Here is an 18,974-nt window from a genome sequence, read left to right on the forward strand (position 1 = left end):
TGATGGCAGGATAAGATGGATTTTTAGTTTCTAGAAAAGATCGTTATATTAGAACTTGTCATTGTCAGGATAATTGCCAGAGAAAAGAAAGCTAAACCGTAACACTGTCCCACAGCAGCAAGAACCAATGATGTACCTGCAAGTTACCTTTGGCCTAGATAGTGACACCATTCTGTTTTGAGGATGTTATCTTACTTTAAGATCCTTCAAGGTAAACCACATGTTCTTAGGAGATTAATTCTACAGGACTTTTAAGAAACAAGCATTTTAATTGAATTTTTGGTAGATAGAAGTGAAAGTGTCGAAAACTTTATTAAGTTTAAAAAGCTTTACACCTGTGATGTGCTAAGAGCTAGGAGAGCTGCTTAATAAAAGAGTTACTGTTTAGAATTTGCGAGTTGGCTTAGAAGTTGTGGGGGTTTAGGGTTCTCCAGTTACATGCTTGAAGAGATTGTCTTCACAGTCCTAGACTGGGATGATTAATCGATCTTCTTCCTTCAGAGAAAGAAAAGACATTGTTACACCCTCGGGCTCTTCAGCATGGTGACTGATGCGTTAACGCACACTTGACTCCTTCACCTCTGCTGTAGATTAGAATTTGCTCTAAACCTGCCTCAAGACTCCCCTCCAGGGAGGGATTGAAGGGGGGAAGCATTGAAATACTTCTCAGGATGGACCGACCATAAATGCAGTTTTTAGACAGAGAACATGATCCTTACACTGAGCGACAGTGGAGCTGTTACTTGTAGATCAGAAGTCTTCGATGTGGAGCCTTTGGATAAGTCCTAGGAACCTCGGCCCTTTAAAGGATGAATCTCCTACTTAGGAGCTTTTCATAGACGCCTTTAACCCAGAAGATGTTCATTACTGTCCTGGGTCTTCTCTGCCTTGACAGCACCCTCTTGGGTACAAACCAAGATTAAAAAAAACAATTGCCATTTGACTCCAACTCATGGCAACCCCATGTGTGTCAGGGTCGAGCTGTACTCTGTAGGGTCTTCAATGGCTGATTTTTCAGAAGTAGATTGCCAGGCATCTTTCTTCCTGGCATTAGCAGCTGAACTCATTAACCATTTACACCACCCAGGGACTCCAAACCAAGATAGCTGTTGTTAGCTGCCACGGAGCTGGCCCTAGATTCATGACAGTCCCATGCACAATGGAATCAGATCATTGTGATCCATAGGGCTTTCAATAGCTGATTTTTCAGAAGTAGATCACCGTGTCTTCCTTCCTAGTCTGTCTTACTCTTAGTCTAGAAGCTCCACCGAAACCGATTCACCATCATAGCAACACACAAGCCTCTACTGACAGATGGGAGGTGGCTGCGCTTAGAGATACAGTGGCTCGAAGTTGAACCCACGTGGGAGGCAAGGATTCTACCACTGAACTGCTACTGTCCCCCACAAACCAAGGTTACTCATTGCAGTTAAGTTGATTCCGACTCATACTGACCCTACATGACAGAGTAGAACTGCCCCATAGGGTCCCTAAGGCTGGAAATCTTTATGAAAGCAGACTACCACATCTTTCTCCCACCCAACGGCTGCTGGGTTCAAAAGGCTGGACTTTCAGTTAGCAGCCGAGTGCTTAACCAGTGTACCACCAGGGCTCCTTATACCAAGATCAGCAATCTCCAAGTAGCAGCACCCACTAGCCTGTTTATGGCCCTGGATCTTGCTGATGATTCAGGTTTGACACCAAGCAGAAGTGTCGCTCTCTCCCTAAACCCCTAGCCTCCTGTTTACCTGGCCACTTAAGAACTCTGAGCTCACCTGCTTCGTGTGAAAAATGTCTAAAAGCCATCAGATCATTCTTTCCTGTCTCTGTTCTTGCAGAAAACAGAGGAGAAGCCGTTTGTGGAGCTGTCTCCAAACACTGCATTCTAGAAAGAGGCCAAACCACCCAGGGCTACCCATTCACTCAGACATGTGTATATACGCTGGGCGAGGAAAAACAACTAGAGACAGAGAGATTTAGATTAAGGTCTTTTCATAGCTCAGACTATTGGGGGAGATAAGTAAATAATTGTTATAGGATAATTATTATAAGCTAAGTGGCCAAATGGTTTTTCAGAAGTCCAGCCTGCCTGGTTTTTTTTTTGGTCAGAGGTCATTTCACTGTCCTGTCTCTTCCCTCTCTCCTTTCTCCCTTTCTGCCCTTCCAAAGAATGAGCCAAGCAAAGCGAAGTTCTAACCCAGAGGCAGCAGGACAAGCTCCTTTGGGACTAGAAAACTTACAGGTGCCGGGAAACTGCTACTCAAAAGTGCCCACAGAACACGGCTTTTGTTATTAGCTGCTGGTGAGTCGACCCTCAACTTACAGCGACCCGTGCAAAACTGGGCGGAAATCAAACCCAAACCTCGCGCATTGAAGGCGAGAATTCTACCTCTGAACCACCAACGCCTCATATACAACACTGAGCAGGAAGAAACGCAGGCCTAAGTTCGGAGGAAAGGGGGTAAGAAGCCCTCCTGTCTGGTCACCTGCTTTACAGCAGCAGTGTAGGTACTGGACAGGTGATCACCTGCCGATCAGCCCACCCCGAGGTGTGGGCACCCCTTTCCACTGCAAAGTCACTTACCTCAAAAAAGTGGTTCTCAATAATGCTCAAAGCAGTCTGGCCTATCTGAGGGTTCTCATGATGTTGTAAGGCCTCAATTTTATCAATCCCACCGAGTTCTTCTAGCAGAAGACATAACTTCTCCTTCTCGAAAAGTTTCTCTGCTGCCTGTGAGCAGGATAAGAGAACATGGGACTCTGGGCAGCAGACCTAATGAGATACAGCCTCTGTCAGCCCTACAGGGAGTTTCACCCCAGAAGGTACCAGCTACTAGTTGCTGCTGAGTGGACTCCTTGTGTCAAGAGTGGAACTCTGCTCTGTAGGGTTTTCAACAGCTGATGTTTTGGAAGTAGATGGCCAGACTTTTCTTCTGAGGTGCCCCTGGGGGGACTTGAACCTCTAATTTCTTGGTTAGCAGCCAAGCATGTTAATCATTTGCACCCCCAGGGACCCCAGGGGAAGATATCCCTTGCTTTATCAGTGAAATTAAACCAAAGGCTCCCGTTCTAGTTAATAGATGCTATACCATTCCATAATAGGCAATCTCCGTTTCACTTTGCCCAAGTTGATTTTAAATTATACAGACTTCCTCCCATCTTGAATATTTATGTTACATACATTTAGGTGGAAACCCTGGTGCTATAGTGGTTAAGTGCTAGGGCTGCTAACGAAGAGGCCAGCAGTTCAAATCCAGCAGGCGCTTCTTGGAAACTCTATGGGGCAGTTCTACTCTGTCCTATAGGGTTGCTATGAGTCAGAATGGACTCGAAGGCAGTGGGTTTGTTTTGGTTTTATACAATTAGGTTTATTTTCACTGTACAAAACATAGTGTTTCTTGACTATTACCTTATGTGGGATGATTTCTTTTGGTGAATTAACTACCCTCCATAAGTATATCACTATCACTACCTCTGAGTGGTACAGTTAAGTGTTTTGACTCCTAGCTTAAAGGTTGGTAGTTCAAATCCACCCAGAACTGCCTCGGAAGACAGGCTTGATGGTCTGCTTCTGAACGCTCACAGCCTTGGAAACACTATGGAGCAGTTCTACTCTGCACACCCATGGGGTTGCCATTGGTCAGAGTTGACTTGATGGCAATCACCACCACCATTTAGTAGATATCTTCTAATTAATGGAAATTCTTTTAAAAACAGCTTTAAGACAGGGGACCCTTAGTAACAGAAGCCATGACAGCAAATAATGAAGTCCTTGGAAGCAGGTAATGGGAGTGGATTTAATCCAATGCTGGTCATTGGATTAATCACTCAGAGCTACGTATTCACTCAAACATTTGTACTTTGACTATGGATGAAGCACATAAAACTAGAGCTACAGAATGACTTAGATAGGCCTTTCCATAACTCAAACTATTAGGGGAGAAAAGTGAGTAATCATTAGAGATAATAGCTATAATACGTTGCTATGGTTTTTAGCTGCCATCAAGTCAGCCCCGACTCATGGCGACGCCATATGTTAGAGTAGAACTGCTCCGTAGGGTTTTCTTGGCTATAACCTTTATGGAAGTAGATCGCCAGGCTTTCTCCCACAGAGCCAGTGGGTGGGTTTGAACCGCCAACTTTTAGGTTAAGCAGCTGATCACAAACCACTTGTGCTACCCAGGCTCCTAAGTGTAATACAGTAAACTCTAATAGGTCTAAGTTATAGAAGACACGCAGGGAAGGTTGGGGAAGTACCATGGTAGTAACACAGCCAAATTCTTAATGAACGGTAATCTGCCCAGATGGATCACAGGATAACAGCATTCCTAAAAGAAGGAACAGTTACCTAGGAAGGTTTGAAGGAATAAGTGTTGACTATTATGGGAAAAAAGGGTGTAGTTTGATTAAACAGCGTATTTGGGAGAAGCAGAGAAAGATAAAGATTCGGCATCATATCCTGAAGGGCGCTGGTTACTATCTTGTGAAGAGTAACAACAACAAAAAAAATCTCCTACGGATCAAGTTTGGTGCAAACTGGTAAGCACTCAGCTACTAACCAAAAGGTTGGCGGTTTGAACCCACCCAGAGGCACCTTGGAATGACCTGGCAATCTGCTTCGGAAAGGTCACAGCCTGGAAAACGCTATGGATCACAGTTCTACGCTGCACATACATGGGGTCACCATGAGTTGGAATTGACTCAACAGCAACTGGTTTATTTTTGTTTTTGTGGATCAATGAAACACTATTTAAACCACACTGTTTGCCTGATGAGAGTCTGGGCTGTGTGTCTAAGCCTTGATACCCTCTGTAGTGAGTTTGAGGGAATTTGGGGCTGATCAAGGAAATAGATACGAAAAAGATAGCAGTGCTGCACAATAAGCTCTTTACTGGGGTAACACAGCCGCATGCAGGGGGTGGTCCCCACAGCAGAAGGGCTTCCAGAGGATAGTGGTACATGGAGCCACCAGAAGGGGAGGAAGCCATGAAAACTCAGAAGAGAAGGGACGGAAGCTTATGGTTGCCTTCATGATATCCTCTCACAGCAAGATGGGGAGTCTCTGGGTCAAAGCGCTCAGAAGGACACATGCAGCTGGATGTCCTTATAACTACAGGGCTTCATCTCGTCTGGGGCTAGCAAACGCTGGGCACAGTTTCGTTGGGTATGTGAAGCAGGCTACCCACTCTACTGGAAAGTAGCTAAAAACCTGCTTGTGTTTAGGCTGTTGCTGAAACAACTGGATGTGTACAAATCTGTGTTTGGCACAGGCTGGCTGTTTTGGGCTAAAGAGCCTCAGCTTGCTATGAGGTCAACAACTTGGGGCCAATACACAGAGGCTACTTTTGGTTCATTTATACAACATTCTCCAATCCCTTCTGTAGGTCTAAAATGAGTTACTGGCTTGGGACAAAGAAAACTGAGGCAGAAGCCACAGAACTTAGTTAGCCTCAGAAAGAAACTGGGAACTGGATGATGACGAGAAAGTAAGACAGTAGGATCCCTGAAGAAGGATCATGGACCTTGACAGAAGAGCAAATGACCCAGGAGTTATTTCAAAGAACCTCAGCAGCACTCTTTTGCCCATCTCAAGCATTTTCCCGTCCCACCCAGATCTTTATAACCTGATGTTCCAGCTGTCTCTCTCTGATACAGGGGTCCTCACTAGTCTATCAGATGAGGTTTACCGGGGCTCTCCCAAGACAAAATTCCAAGTGTTTAACTCAAAGATTTGCATTGGGTAAATCTGTGGCAAAAGACTTCTTTAAAATTTTAAAAAGCAAAAATGTCACTTCGATGCTTAAGGTGTGCCTGACCCATGCCACATATTTTCAATCACCTCACATGCATGTGAAAGCTGGACAATGAAAAAGGGAGACCAAAGAATTATTGCATTTGAATTGTGGTAGTGGCAAAAATATCGAACATATACTGTTATGGATTGAATTGTGTCCCCAAAAAATGTGTCAACTTGACTAGGCCATGATTCCCAGTTTGGGTAGTTGTCCTGCATTTTGTGATCTGATGTGGTTATCCTATGTATTGTAAATATCCTGACCTCTGATGCTAATGAGGCAGGATTGGTGGCAGTTATGTTAATGAGACAGCACACGATCTGCAGAATTAGGCTGTGTTTTGAGTCAATCTTTTTGAGATATAAAAGAGAAAGGCAAGCAGAGAGAAGAGGGATCTCGTTACCACCAAGCAAGAAGAGCCAGGAGTGGAGTGCATTCTTTGGACCCAGTGTTCCTGCACTGAAAACCTCCTAGACCAGGGAAGACTGACAAGGACCTTCCCCAAAGCCGACAGAGAGAAAAAGCGTTCCCATGGAGGGGGAGCACTGAATTTAGACTTCTAGCCTCCTAAACTGTAAGAATAAATTTCTGTTTGTTAAAGCCATCTATTTGTGCTATTTTCTGGTATAACAGCACTAAATAACTAAGACATATACAATGAAACACCAGAAGAAAAAAATCAGTCTTAGAAGTACAAGCACAATGCATTTCAGAAGCAAGGATGGGGAGATTTGTCTTGCTTACTTTGGACACTTCATCAGGAGGGATCATTCCCTGGAGAAGAACATTACACTCCATTGATTATGATGTTGCATATTGTTCCGGTTGTCGGGATTTTCGTTTCCTTCATGCTGAGGTGTAATTGATACAAAAGGCTGTAGTCTTTGATCTTCATCAGCAAGTGCTTCAAGTCCTCTTTGCTTTCAGCAAGCAAGGCTGTATCATCTACGTAACACAGGATGTTAATGAGTCTTCCACCAATCCTGATGTCACCTTCTTCTTCATATAGTCCAGCTTCTCAGATTATTTGCTCAGCATACAGATTGAGTAAGCATGGTGAAAGGATACAACCCTGACACACACCTTTCCTGACTTTAAACCATGATTATTCCCTTGTTCTGTTTGAATGACTGCCTCTTGGTCTATGTACAGGTTCTGCATGAGCACAACTAAGTGTTCTGGAATTCCCATTCTTTGCAATGTCATCCATAATTTGTCATGATCCACACAGTCGAATGCCTCTGCATAGTCAATAAAATAGGTAAGCATCTTTCTGGTATTCTCTGCTTTCAGCCAAGATCCATCTGACATCAGCAGTGGTAACCCTCATTTCACATCCTCTTTTGAATCTGGCTCAAATTTCTGGCAGTTGCCTGTAGATGTACTGCTGCAACCATTTTTGAATCATCTTTAGCAAAATTTTACTTGTGTGTGACATTAACAATATTGTTTAATAATTACCACATTCTGTTGGGTCACCTTTCTTTGGCACAAATATGGATCTCTTCCAGTCAGTTGGCCAGGCAACTGTCTTTCAAATTTCTTGGCATAGACAAGCGAGCACTTCCGGCACTGCATTGACTTTTTGAAACATCTCGACTGGTATTTCATCAGTTCCTGGAGTCTTGTTTTCTTGCCAATGTCTTCAGTGCAGCTTGGACTTCTTCCTTCAGTACCACCAGTTCTTGATCACATGCTACTTTCTGAAATGGTTGACCAGTTCTTGGTACAGTGACTCTGTATTCCTTCCATCTTCTTTTGATGCTTCCTGCATTTTTCAATATTTTGCCCATAAAATCCTTCAAAATTGCAACTCAAGGCTTGAATTTTTTTCTTCCGTTCTTTCAGCTTGAGAAATGCTGAGTGTGTTCTTTCCTTTTGGTTTTCTAACTTCAGGTCTTTGCACATTTTGTTATAATACTTTGTATTCTCAAGTTGCCCCTAGAAACCTGCCAGTTTTTCATAGCGTGGCGGCTCACATGTTGCTGTGATGCTGCTGTCTATGTCACTAGTATTTCAAATACCAGCAGGGTCACCCATGGTGGACAGGTTTCAGCTGAGATTCCAGACTAAGACTAGGAAGAAGGACCCCACAGTCTCCTTCTGAAAAGAATTAGCCAGTGAAAACCTTATGTGAAGCATTGTCTGATACAGTGCCGGAAGATGAGCCACCCAGGATGGAAGGAACTCAAAAGATGACTGGGGAAGAGCTGCCTCCTCAAAGTGGAGTCAACTTAATGATGTGGATGGAGTAAAGCTTTTGGGAACTTCACTTGCTGATGTGGCATGACTTCAAATGAAAAGAACCAGCTGCAAATATTCATTAATAATTGGAACATGGAATGTACAAAGAATGAATCTAAGAAAATTGAAAGTCGTCAAAAATAAATAGAATGCATAAAGATAGATTTCCTAGGCATTAGTGAGCTGAAAAGGAGTGGTATTGGCCATCTTGCATCAGACAAGCATACGGTCTATTATGCCACGAATGACAAATTGAAAAGGAATGCCGTCACATTCATCATCAAAAAGAACAGTTCAAGATCTATCCTGAAGTACAACACTGTCCATGATAGGATAATATCCATACACCTACAAGGAAGACCAGTTAATACGACTATCATTCAAATTTATACATGAACCACTAATGCCAAAGATGAGGAAATTGAAGATTTTTACCAACTTTTGCAGTCTGAAATTTATCAAACAAGATGCACTGATAATTACTGGTGATTGGAATGCAAAAGTTGGAAACCAAGAAGGATTAGTTGTTGGAAAACACGGCCTTGATAGTAGAAAGGAAACTGGAGATCGCATGATAGAATTATGCAAGACCAAAAACTTCATTACAATTACCTTTTTTCAATAACATGAACAGTGACTATACACATGGACCTCACTGGATGGAAAACACAGGAATCAAATTGACTACATCTGTGGAAAGAAACGATGGAAAAGCTCGGTATCATCAGTCAGAACAAGGCCAGGGGCCAACTGTGGAACAGGTGCTCATATGCAAGCTCAAGTTGAAGCTGAAGAAAATTATAACGTGTCCACAAGAGCCAAAGTACAACCTTGGGTATATCCCACCTGAATTTGGAGACCATTTCATTGCAGGTCATAAGCCCAAGGAAACTTCAATCGACTGGCTACTCACGGCAGATCTTATCACGTGGGTCATCACATATCAAATCTCAACAGGGAAGTGGCTACAATATCACACAACTGCCAAATCATGAGAATCGTGGCCCAACCAAACTGACGTACAATCTTAACCATCACACCTACTTTACACATACAGAAGTCAAAACAGCCTGGTACTGGTACAATGACAGACACATTGACCAATGGAACAGAATCGAAAACCCAGATATAAATCCATCCACCTACAATCCCCTAACCTTCGGCAAAGGCCCAAAGTCTATTAAATGGGGAAAATGCAGTCTTTTTAACAAATGGTGCTGGCAAAACTGGATGGCCATCTGTAAAACAATGAGACAGGAGCCATACCTCACACCATACACCAAAACTAATTCAAAATTGATCAAAGAACTAAATATAAAACCAAAAACTATAAAGATGATAGAAGAAAGAATAGAGTCAAAGCTAGAGGCCCTAATACATGGCATAAACAGGAAAAAAAAACATAATTAACAGTACACAAACACCAGAAGATAAGCTAGATAACTGGGATCTTCTAAAAATTGAACACTTATGCTCATCGAAACACTTCACCAAAAGAGTAAAAAGAACCTACGGATTGGGAAAAATTTTTGGCTATGACAAATCCAACAAAGGTCTAATCTATAAAATCTATAGGAAAATCCAACACACCTACAACAAAAAGACAAATAATGTAATTAAAACATTGACAAAGGATATGAACAGACACTTCACCAAAGAAGATATTCAGACAGCTGACAGACACATGAGGAAATGCTCATGATCACTAGCCATTAGAGAAATGTAGATCAAAACCACAATGAGATACCATCTCACCCCGACAATCCTGGCACTAATCCAAAGAACACAAAATAACAAATGTTGGAGAGGCTGTGGTGTCGTGAGGAGGGGGTCACAATGACCACTCCAAACAATTTGTGTCTTTCCACAATGTCTTTATTAGTTATTAGGCACACAGGTTCTTGGCTATCCCGGACGCCAGAGATCTCAATTCACCAGGGGAAAGGAGAGGGACAGCAAGCACGCTTACGTAAATGACGGTGTTTGGGCATTGTTGTTTTCTGGTCCAGGCCAACTCTCGACCACACCATCGTCAATGGCTCGGATGTCAAATCAGCCTTGATCCCTGAGAGTCTCTCGTAGATTTCTGTCATGTCTCTTGAGCACAAGGGCTTATTGTCCCTTAGCTCTCAACGTATGACCAAAGTAACGTGTATTGGGTATGGAGTGAACTAAGAGTAAGCCCAGGAGAGTTGCGGCAGCCCACTGCTTCCCAGCTCACTGACTCTTGACCCTCAGCGTATGACTGAGATAGCAGAGCAACAAGAGACGTGTGTTAGACTAGGAGGAAGGTCGAGAGTAAGCCCGGGGAGCTGCAGCAGCCCACTGTTTCCTAGCTCACTGAGTCTCGACCCTCCACGTATGACTGAGTTAGCAACATCTCTAGGACCTGGGACTAAGCCCGGGCAAGCTGCTGCAGCCCACTGCTTCCCAGTCCTCAAAGTATGACTGAGTTGGCTCTAGTTATGACTCTGAGCAAAGCTGAGTCTTAGTGTCCCTTCTTTTATACATGTTGGAGCTCTTAGAGCCCGTTTGGTTGGTCTTGATAAGTCCTTGTTTGTGACTTAGTTGGTCCCAGTGTCTTCTGTTGATAAGGTTGTTTTTCTTCTCTAGGTTGCATCATCCTCTTTATCTCTTCACATGTCGTTTGCTTCTACATTTGCTTTCAGCTAGCCTGCTCTCCATACTGTGGGGAGATCAGAACTCTTATGCACCGCTGGTGGGAAAGCAAAATGACACAACCATTTTGGAAAACAATATGGCGCTTCCTCAAAAAGCTAGAAATAGAAATGCCATATGATCCAGCAATCCCACTCCTAGGAATATATCCTACAGAAACAAAAGCCATCACGTGAATAGACATACGCACATCCATGTTCACTGCAGCATTATTCACAATAGCAAAAAGACGGAAACAAATGAAGTGCCCATCAACAGATGAATGTATAAACAAACTATGGTACATACACAATGAGATAATATGCAACAATAAAGACAACGAATCTGCGAAACATCTCACAACATGAATGAATCTGGAGGGCATTATGCTGACTGAAATGTCAATCACAAAATAATATTGTATGAGACCACCATTATAAAAACTCATGAAAAGGTTTACACACAAAAATAAACAATCATGGATGGTTTCTTATCTATTGTTTAATTAGACAATAGATAAGTGGTAACTTTGGTGAAGGCTAAGACAGTACACAATACTGAGGAAGCCAGCACAGCTTGACCAAGGCAAGATCATGGAAGCTTCATAGACACATCCAAACTCCCCAAGTAACAAAATTACCAAGCTGAGGGCTGGGGACCATGGTCTCGGGGGACATCTAGTTCAATTGGCATAATATAGTTTATAAAGAAAATGTTCTATATTCAACTTTAGTGAGTAGTGTCTGGGGTCTTAACAGCTTGTGAGTGGCCATCTAAAATACCCTACTGGTCCCACCCCATCTGAAGCAAGGGGGAATGAAGAAAACCGAAGACACAAAGTACTAACGAACCACAACTACCACAGCTTCCACCAGACTGAGTCCAGCACAACTAGATGGTGCCCAGCTACCACCACCAACTGCTCTGACTGAGATCACAATAGAGGGTCCCATTCAGAGCTGGAGATAAATGTAGGACAAAATTCTAACTCACACAAAAAAAGACCAGACTTACCGGTCTGACAGAGACTGGAGGAACCCCAAGAGTACAGCCCCCAGGCACCCTTTTAACTCAGTACTGAAGTCACTCCTGAGGGTCACCCTTCAGCCAAAGGTTACTTAGGCCATAAGACAAAACAAGACCAAATGGGCACACCAGCCCAGGGACAAAGACAAGAAGGCAGGCAGGGACAGGAAACCTGATAATGGGGAACCCAAGGGAGAGAAGGGAAGGGTATTAACACATCATGGGGTTGGCAACCAATGTCACAAAATAATGTGTATTAATTGTTTAATGAGAAACTAATTTGCTCCGTAAACCTTCATCTAAAGCACAATACAAAAATTTATAATTATTAGAAAAAAAGCAAATTTGGAAGCTGTTACTAACCTGTTCAGAAAGCTCACCTGGAGAATGTAAGAGATGATATCAAGGATGATGAGAACAATTTTGGGGTCTTGGACAGTGAGCAGATTTACCAGTGGCTCCAAGACTCCAGACTGGACAAGCTGGATCAATTGTTCCACAGTACCCCCAGTTGTGAAGTTTGCCACCGTCCAGACAGCCTCTTTCTGGACTTTAAATTCTCCCTGCAAAAAGAGAACGTTTACAATCTTCACAGATCTCGAAGAACCTAAACACAGTGATGCCAACTTGGTCCAATGTCTAGGTGTAGCCTTTTGGCAGCCAGGACATACATGCAATTTACATACAGTGCCTTGGCAACCTGCCTCTTGCTCTTGAGAAGACAACATCTTTGAGAAGCCAGGAATCAGGCAGGCAGACTTCAAGAGGGTCTTAGAGATTCTACGGTCAAATAGACTCATTTCCCTAAGTCAGGCTGTGAGAAAAATAGAACCAATCCAAGTAATCTATGTTTTTGTTGTATGCTGTCAAGTTCATTTCTACTCATAGTGACAGTAAAGGACATAGTATAGGGATCCCTAGTAATCTTTATGGGAGCAGATCATCAGGTCTTTTTTCCTGCAGAACAGCTGGTGGGTTTGAACTGCTGACTTTTAAGTTAGTAGAAAGCGCTTAACCATTGCACCATCAGGGTTCCTTAGGTAATCTATATTGAATCAGGAATTCTGCTTGGGATTTTAAATTGTAATATCCTGTATCTACACTGGAGTTCCTGGGTGGTGTAAATGGTTAACACGCTCAGCTGCTAACACAAATGTCAGAGGTTTGAGTCCACCCACAGGCTCCTTGAAGACAGGCCTGGCAATTTACTTCTGAAAAGTCAGCGATTTAAAATCCTATGGAACGCAGTTCTACTCTGACACACACGGGGTCACCATGAGTCAGACTCAACGGCAGCTGGTGGCCGTGATGTCTCCACTTCTGGTCTTTCTGACACAGCGAAGACTTCGGACTTTACTGTGCGAATCTCCATAGCTACAAAGCTGGTATAAAAGGCTGGTAGTAATAATAGCATCAGAACCCACCAAGCTTCAGGGAGGATAACGTGAATCAAATCAGCCCGAGGCTGATCTCTACAGGGTATAGGTCAGACATCCTTCTACTCTCCAGCCTTTACCGATTCGGACACCAGCTGTCCCTCCTGTGGCGCTCTCTTCTTTGCTGGATTTGATAATCTGTTGTAATGGCCACATAGAACTCACAGACTGTACTTACAGTTAAGGGGTTTATTTTATTAAGGAACAGAGTACAACTCAGGATCAGGAAGCATGTAGGCAAAGTCTCCCTTCCCTACAGGACAGCTCTCTGACTCCTCTTGGCCCTGCAGACTGTCGCTGCTGGCTCTGCCGCTGGGCCCCTTCCAGGCCTCTGTCTTCAGTGTTACAATCGTTGGCCAACGTTACAAATGTTTAAGGGGGTTCCTTCTCCCTCTCTCTCTCTGCCTCTTCTTTCTATTGCTTCTGCCTAACCTTTATGGAATTGGCTGAATAGATACACAAACTCCTCCTAAATTTCAAGGTATGACTCTCCCACCAGGGCCACTAACTGACCAGTCTCCTCTAGGTGGGCCAAAGATACTTAAGTTGTATAGTAGGCAGGGCTAGGCTACAACTCACCTTATTTACATAGTCTATTGACCAATCCCTGCAAGTTGCATACCAATCATATGGTACAGGCTGAAGCCCAGGGCCAGACAGAAAGTTATTAAACTGAGTTGTTTACAACTTACCCAGGAAATGTCAACCAACCTGGACAAAAGTAACAAACCCTCTGAGGTAAAACTAGGGCAAAGGTAACTCCTCAGGGCTTAGGGGAGAACTCTTTCAAGCTTTTTTTTCCAACAACCAAGGCAAAAGGCCACATAAAGGAACTCATTTCACCATAGCTGGGAACACTAAAATGATCTAACAGACGAATTGCTTGTATATATAAAGACCACCTTGCCCAGCAATCTGGGAGTATTTTATTATGGACCCTTCAATGTCTCGGTAATCAAAAGAATTATTCCCATTTTATGGCTAGGGAAAGCTGTGACCTCAATTTATAACAAATAAAAACAAACAAAAAACAACTTATAGCTCTAAGCAAATTAAAAAGGCACAGCTTGAAATAAACCAAAAAAAAAAAAAAAAACCAAGCCCATTGCTGTCGAGTCGATCCCAACTCATAGCGACCCTATAGGATAGAGTACAACTGCCCCATAGAGTTTCCAAGGAGCACCTGGTAGATTCAAACTGCCAACCTTTTGGTTAGCAGCCGTAGCACTTAACTACTACGCCATACCAGGTGCTTCTTATTAGAATATGTACAAGCTCACAGTAGAATTTGTTAGCTGCCATGGATTCAGCTCCAGTTCAAGGGGGCCCCATGCATAATGATATAAAACGCTGCCAGGCCGTACATTGGCTCCACGGTTGTTGGGATCCATAAGGTTTTCATTGGCTGATTTTTGGAAGTAGATGGCCAGGCCTTTCTTCCTAGTCCACCTTATCCTGAAAGCCCTGCTAAAACCTGTTCAGCATCATAACAGAGCCTCCACTGACAGATGGGTGGTGGCCGTGCGTGAGGTATATTGGCCAGGAATCAAATCTGGCTGGGTCTCCAACGTGGAAGGCAAGAATTCTACTGGGGAACCACAGAGTCACGGTAAAAAACAATAGGAAGTATCTAATAAATCAGAAGATGCTATGACTTGGGTCTCACCACCAGCCTTTCCCCTTCCTATTCCATACTTGGGAACCCACCGTCCCACCTTAGAACAGGAAGCCTGCCAGGAGCTTCTGCTCCCCATCCTACTCTACTTCCCTCCCTCCCCCAACCCTAGGAAACACTGACTTGTAAAAAAAAAAAAAAAAAATTTTTTTACTTGTACCACATGTAAATGGTTTCAACACAGCTCATTCTTCCAAAGTGGCAAAAGGAAATACTGTTGTTAATAGTCCGCTCCTGGGGAAGGGCAGTGGGACTCAGAGGGAAGAAGGAAACTTGATTGTATGTCTATGTTTATATTTGGATTTTTTGTTTATACTGCCACTTTGATCAAATATATTTATACACTGAAAAGGCCACGTTTTTTCAATGATAGGACCTCACCATAATCTGATACGTTCTTGTTCTTCTCCCTAGATAAATATCAATAAGCAATTAAAGAACTCCCTCCTTTGGCTAGTAGATAGATGGTACCTTCTTTTAACACTTCATAGAGACCAGCCAGGATTGGCCAGTGTAAGATTTTTCTGGATGCGTGCTGTGGAATCCACTTTTCATTGTGCACCACTTTTTATTGTGCAATGCTCTTTGACAGTCTTCCAAATTTTTAATGGGCTCCCCGAAATCGGATGCCCCTCCCTTTTGCAGAGAAAGCTAGGAAACTCACATTTCATCACTTCGTCAAGGGAGCTCAATTACAGTCCATCTTCATTATTTGCTGATTTCATATTTGCAAATTCGCCTGCGTGCTGGAAATTAATCAATCAATACTCTTGGTGTTTTCCCGGTCATTCACAGACAGGCACAGAGTGGTGAAAATTTTCAGTCTCCAGACACCGAGTGCTGCCAGCTGAGGTTGAACAGCGTGACGCCCTGCCTTCCTGTCTCAGCGCTCGCACTGTAAACACCTGTTCTTTTCGTGGTCTATTTAGGGCCATATTTTTCACAGTGTTGTGTTTTGTTGGTGATTTCACTATTCGAAACGCGTTCTACCGCTCACCCCGCCCCGGCATAGCACTGGAGTGCCATCTAATGCTCCTAAGTCCGAGAACACTGCCACGGGCCTGATGGGGAAAATATGTGCGAGAGATAAGCTTTGTTCAGACACCAATTACAACGCTGTTGGCTGCGAGTCCAACGCCAATGAATCAACCATCTAGATTAAATAACATGTCTTTAAACAGAAGCCCACCTAGACCAAGGCTATGTATTGGTGGCTGATGAAAACGCTGTGACCAGAGGTTCGCAGGAACCTAACCCTGTGTTATACCTGCAGCAATGGTCCAGCGTTCACTAGTCCAGTGTTTACGGGGACTTTACGGACTATGTTGATGTTGTTAGGCACTTCAAGTCGATTTTGACTCAGTGACCCCAAGTGACAGAGTAGAATTGGCCCACAGGGTTTCCGAGGCTGTAATCTTTATGGAGCTGATTGCCAGGTCTGTCCCCCGCAGAGCCTTTGAGGGGGTACAAACCACCAACACGTAGCCAAGAGCTTAACCATTGTGCCACTGGGGCTCCTTTAGAGACCATTTATTACAGACCGCAGCTACCACACGTATTAAGACTTGACCGTAATTTGCTGCTTAGCCTGTGTCCGAACTCCTGAAAGAGTTCCCACAGGCCTAGTTGGAAAGTAGTCTCTGACCATGGGTGCCGCAGAGCATGACTTACGTTTTTCAGCAAAGCCACCAAGGGAGGCAGCGCACCGTGAGCGATCAGCTGCTGGATTTGCTGGCTGGGCCCCGCGGCCACGTTGCTCAGGGTCCAGGCCGCTTCCTTCTGGATGGAGGACCTGGGGTGCAGTAGAAGCTGGGGCAGCACTCTGAGCACGCCTGCGTCAATGGCCGCCTGGGTCTGCTGATCAGTTCCCGTCACTATGTTCCCCACCGTGCGGAGAGAAGGGATCTGGAGGAACGGGGCTAGAGGTGTAAGCACATACTGCCCACGTATCACCTTAGGGGATACCCCCCAAACATTAGCACACTATGCTAACGCTCCTCTGGAAGCTTGTGAGCCATGATGGTACCCACAATCCGTTTAATTCAGCTTGTCCACAGCTGCTGGCCTAGTTTAAAGGTACTTGCGAGCTTACCAATAGTTCTGGCTCAAGTGGGAGAGAGGTCAAGGGATGTCTTTATCAAGGAATGATGCTATCTTTTTCATATCCTTACATTGGGAAAAGTGCTAAATTGCTGTAGTGTTTATCAGGTAATAATTTCCACTGCGTACCTACTCAGTAGGAGTGTCAAGATTCTGCTGTATATTTAATTGGTGCTAATGAGATCCCTGAGGTCCCTAGGTGGTGCAGACAGTTTGCACTCAACTACCAACCTAAAGGTTGGTAGTTTGAACCCACCCAATGGTGCCATGGAAGAAAGGCCTGGAGATCCACTTCTGTAAAGATTACAGCTGAGAAAACCCTGTGGAGTTCATGGGATCGCCATGAGTCAGGATGGACTAGATGTCCATGGATTTGATTTTTTTTTTTTTTTTTGGTTTTTAATAACGGGATCTCAGCGGCATTTCTTGGCGTATTCACAAACCCCCTTGGAATAACGCCGAAGGTGTCCTGGATGGATCTACAACTGAGCCCAAGATGAGGATTGACTGTGGAGTTATTTTGATTTCTCTGCATTGTAGCAGCAAGGTTGCAGCCCCAGCACAGCCCATGAACAGTTCTAGAATTTTCCTAACCTATTTTGCCACATGACTGCTACTCAAATATGAGGTATAAGTTGTGCTATATAGACCAACTACAGCCTTGCTAGAACAGCTCCAACCGGGCTCCAGGCCCCTGGGATAAACAGTTTCTTACAGATATTTTCTTCACTCCCCTCCACCCCCTAGCAGTACCCACCAACCAACCTTGACATACTATCCTAATCTCAGAATAGATAATAGTTGTTGTTGTTAGATGCCATTGAGTTGATTTCGACTGATAGTGACCCCATGTGACAGAGTAGAACTGCCCCATGGAATTTTCTAGGCTGTAATCTTTACGGGAGCAGATTGCCAGGTCTTTCTTCCATGGAGCTGCTAGGTAGATTTGAACTGCTGATCTTTCTGTTAGCAGCCGAGCTCTTAACCATTATGCCATCAGGGCTCCTAGATAATCATTAAGGCTATGTAATATATAATAGTAGGCACAGAAATCAAAAGGGGCAGACTAGAGGCATCTTAAATATAATATACTCGCATTTCAAAGCAGTGAGTTATGTAAGTAACCAATGCTTGGTAATAGCAAAGTGCTGGCTTTGGTTTTAATTACTTTTCCTCTACACTTGAAGTGACCTAAAAGAACCAACTGGAAGGGAATAAGAGAGAATTTCCCTTTATGCTTCTGTAAATTCAACCTGTTGCCACCTAGTCAATTCCGACTCACAGCGACCTACAGACAGAGTAGAACTGCCCATAGCGTTTCCAACACTGTAAATCTTTACGGAAGCAGGTGCAGTGGTTAAGCGCTCAGCTGTTAACCAAAAGGATGGCAGTGTGAGCACTAGCCGCTCTGCGAAAGAAAGGTCTAACAGGCTACTTCCATATAGATTTTAGCCTTGGAAACCTATGGGGCAGCTCTACTCTGTCCCATAGGGTCTCTATGAGTCAGAATGACTCGACAACAACGAGTAGGAAGTTCAAATGTTACAATAAGCTCGATCTCCTAAAAAATATACCCCTAAAAGCCAACTGGTTAAGCCTACATGTATAGACCACTAGAAGGAAATGCAGTAAAAGGCTAGTTTACTGGGTGGTCAGATTATAAGTCATTTTCATTTGGTGCTTTTCTGTATTTTCTAGTTATCAGATTAAGAAAGAGCAAATAACTTCTCGTGGTTGTTAGGTGATGTTGAGTCGATTTTTGACTCATAGCAACCCCAATGTGACAAAGCAGAGCTAGAACTATCCCACAGGGTTTTCTTGGCTGTAATCTTTACAGAAGTGGGTGGCCAGGTCTTTCTCCTGTGGAAACACTGGGCGGATTCGAACTGCCCACCTTTCATTTAGCAGCCTAGTGTTTATCATTGTGCCACCAGGGCTCCTAAATTACTTCACACCCACCAGATTTTAGAGCGAAATTGATCCAAGCCTTTGGCTAAAGAATGGCAAAGACAAGGAAATCGCAGAGGGCAAGCTTTGTTA

General features: G+C 43.7%; 1 protein-coding gene across 1 annotated transcript in view; it reads right to left on the reverse strand.

The window, feature by feature from the left end:
• The window catches only part of KPNA7 (karyopherin subunit alpha 7), an 86,132-nt gene that overhangs the window by 51,536 nt on the left and 15,622 nt on the right, over window positions 1-18,974 (reverse strand). Inside the window, exons 7-9 of the mRNA XM_064294822.1 lie at window positions 16,506-16,739; window positions 12,104-12,286; window positions 2,585-2,731 (exon numbers count right to left, since the gene is read on the reverse strand). Coding sequence (XP_064150892.1) covers window positions 2,585-2,731; window positions 12,104-12,286; window positions 16,506-16,739 — 564 coding nt within the window. The remainder of the gene's footprint in view (window positions 1-2,584; window positions 2,732-12,103; window positions 12,287-16,505; window positions 16,740-18,974) is intronic.

The sequence above is a fragment of the Loxodonta africana genome, chromosome 12 (assembly GCF_030014295.1).
Source record: "Loxodonta africana isolate mLoxAfr1 chromosome 12, mLoxAfr1.hap2, whole genome shotgun sequence".
NCBI classification, from domain to species: domain Eukaryota; kingdom Metazoa; phylum Chordata; class Mammalia; order Proboscidea; family Elephantidae; genus Loxodonta; species Loxodonta africana.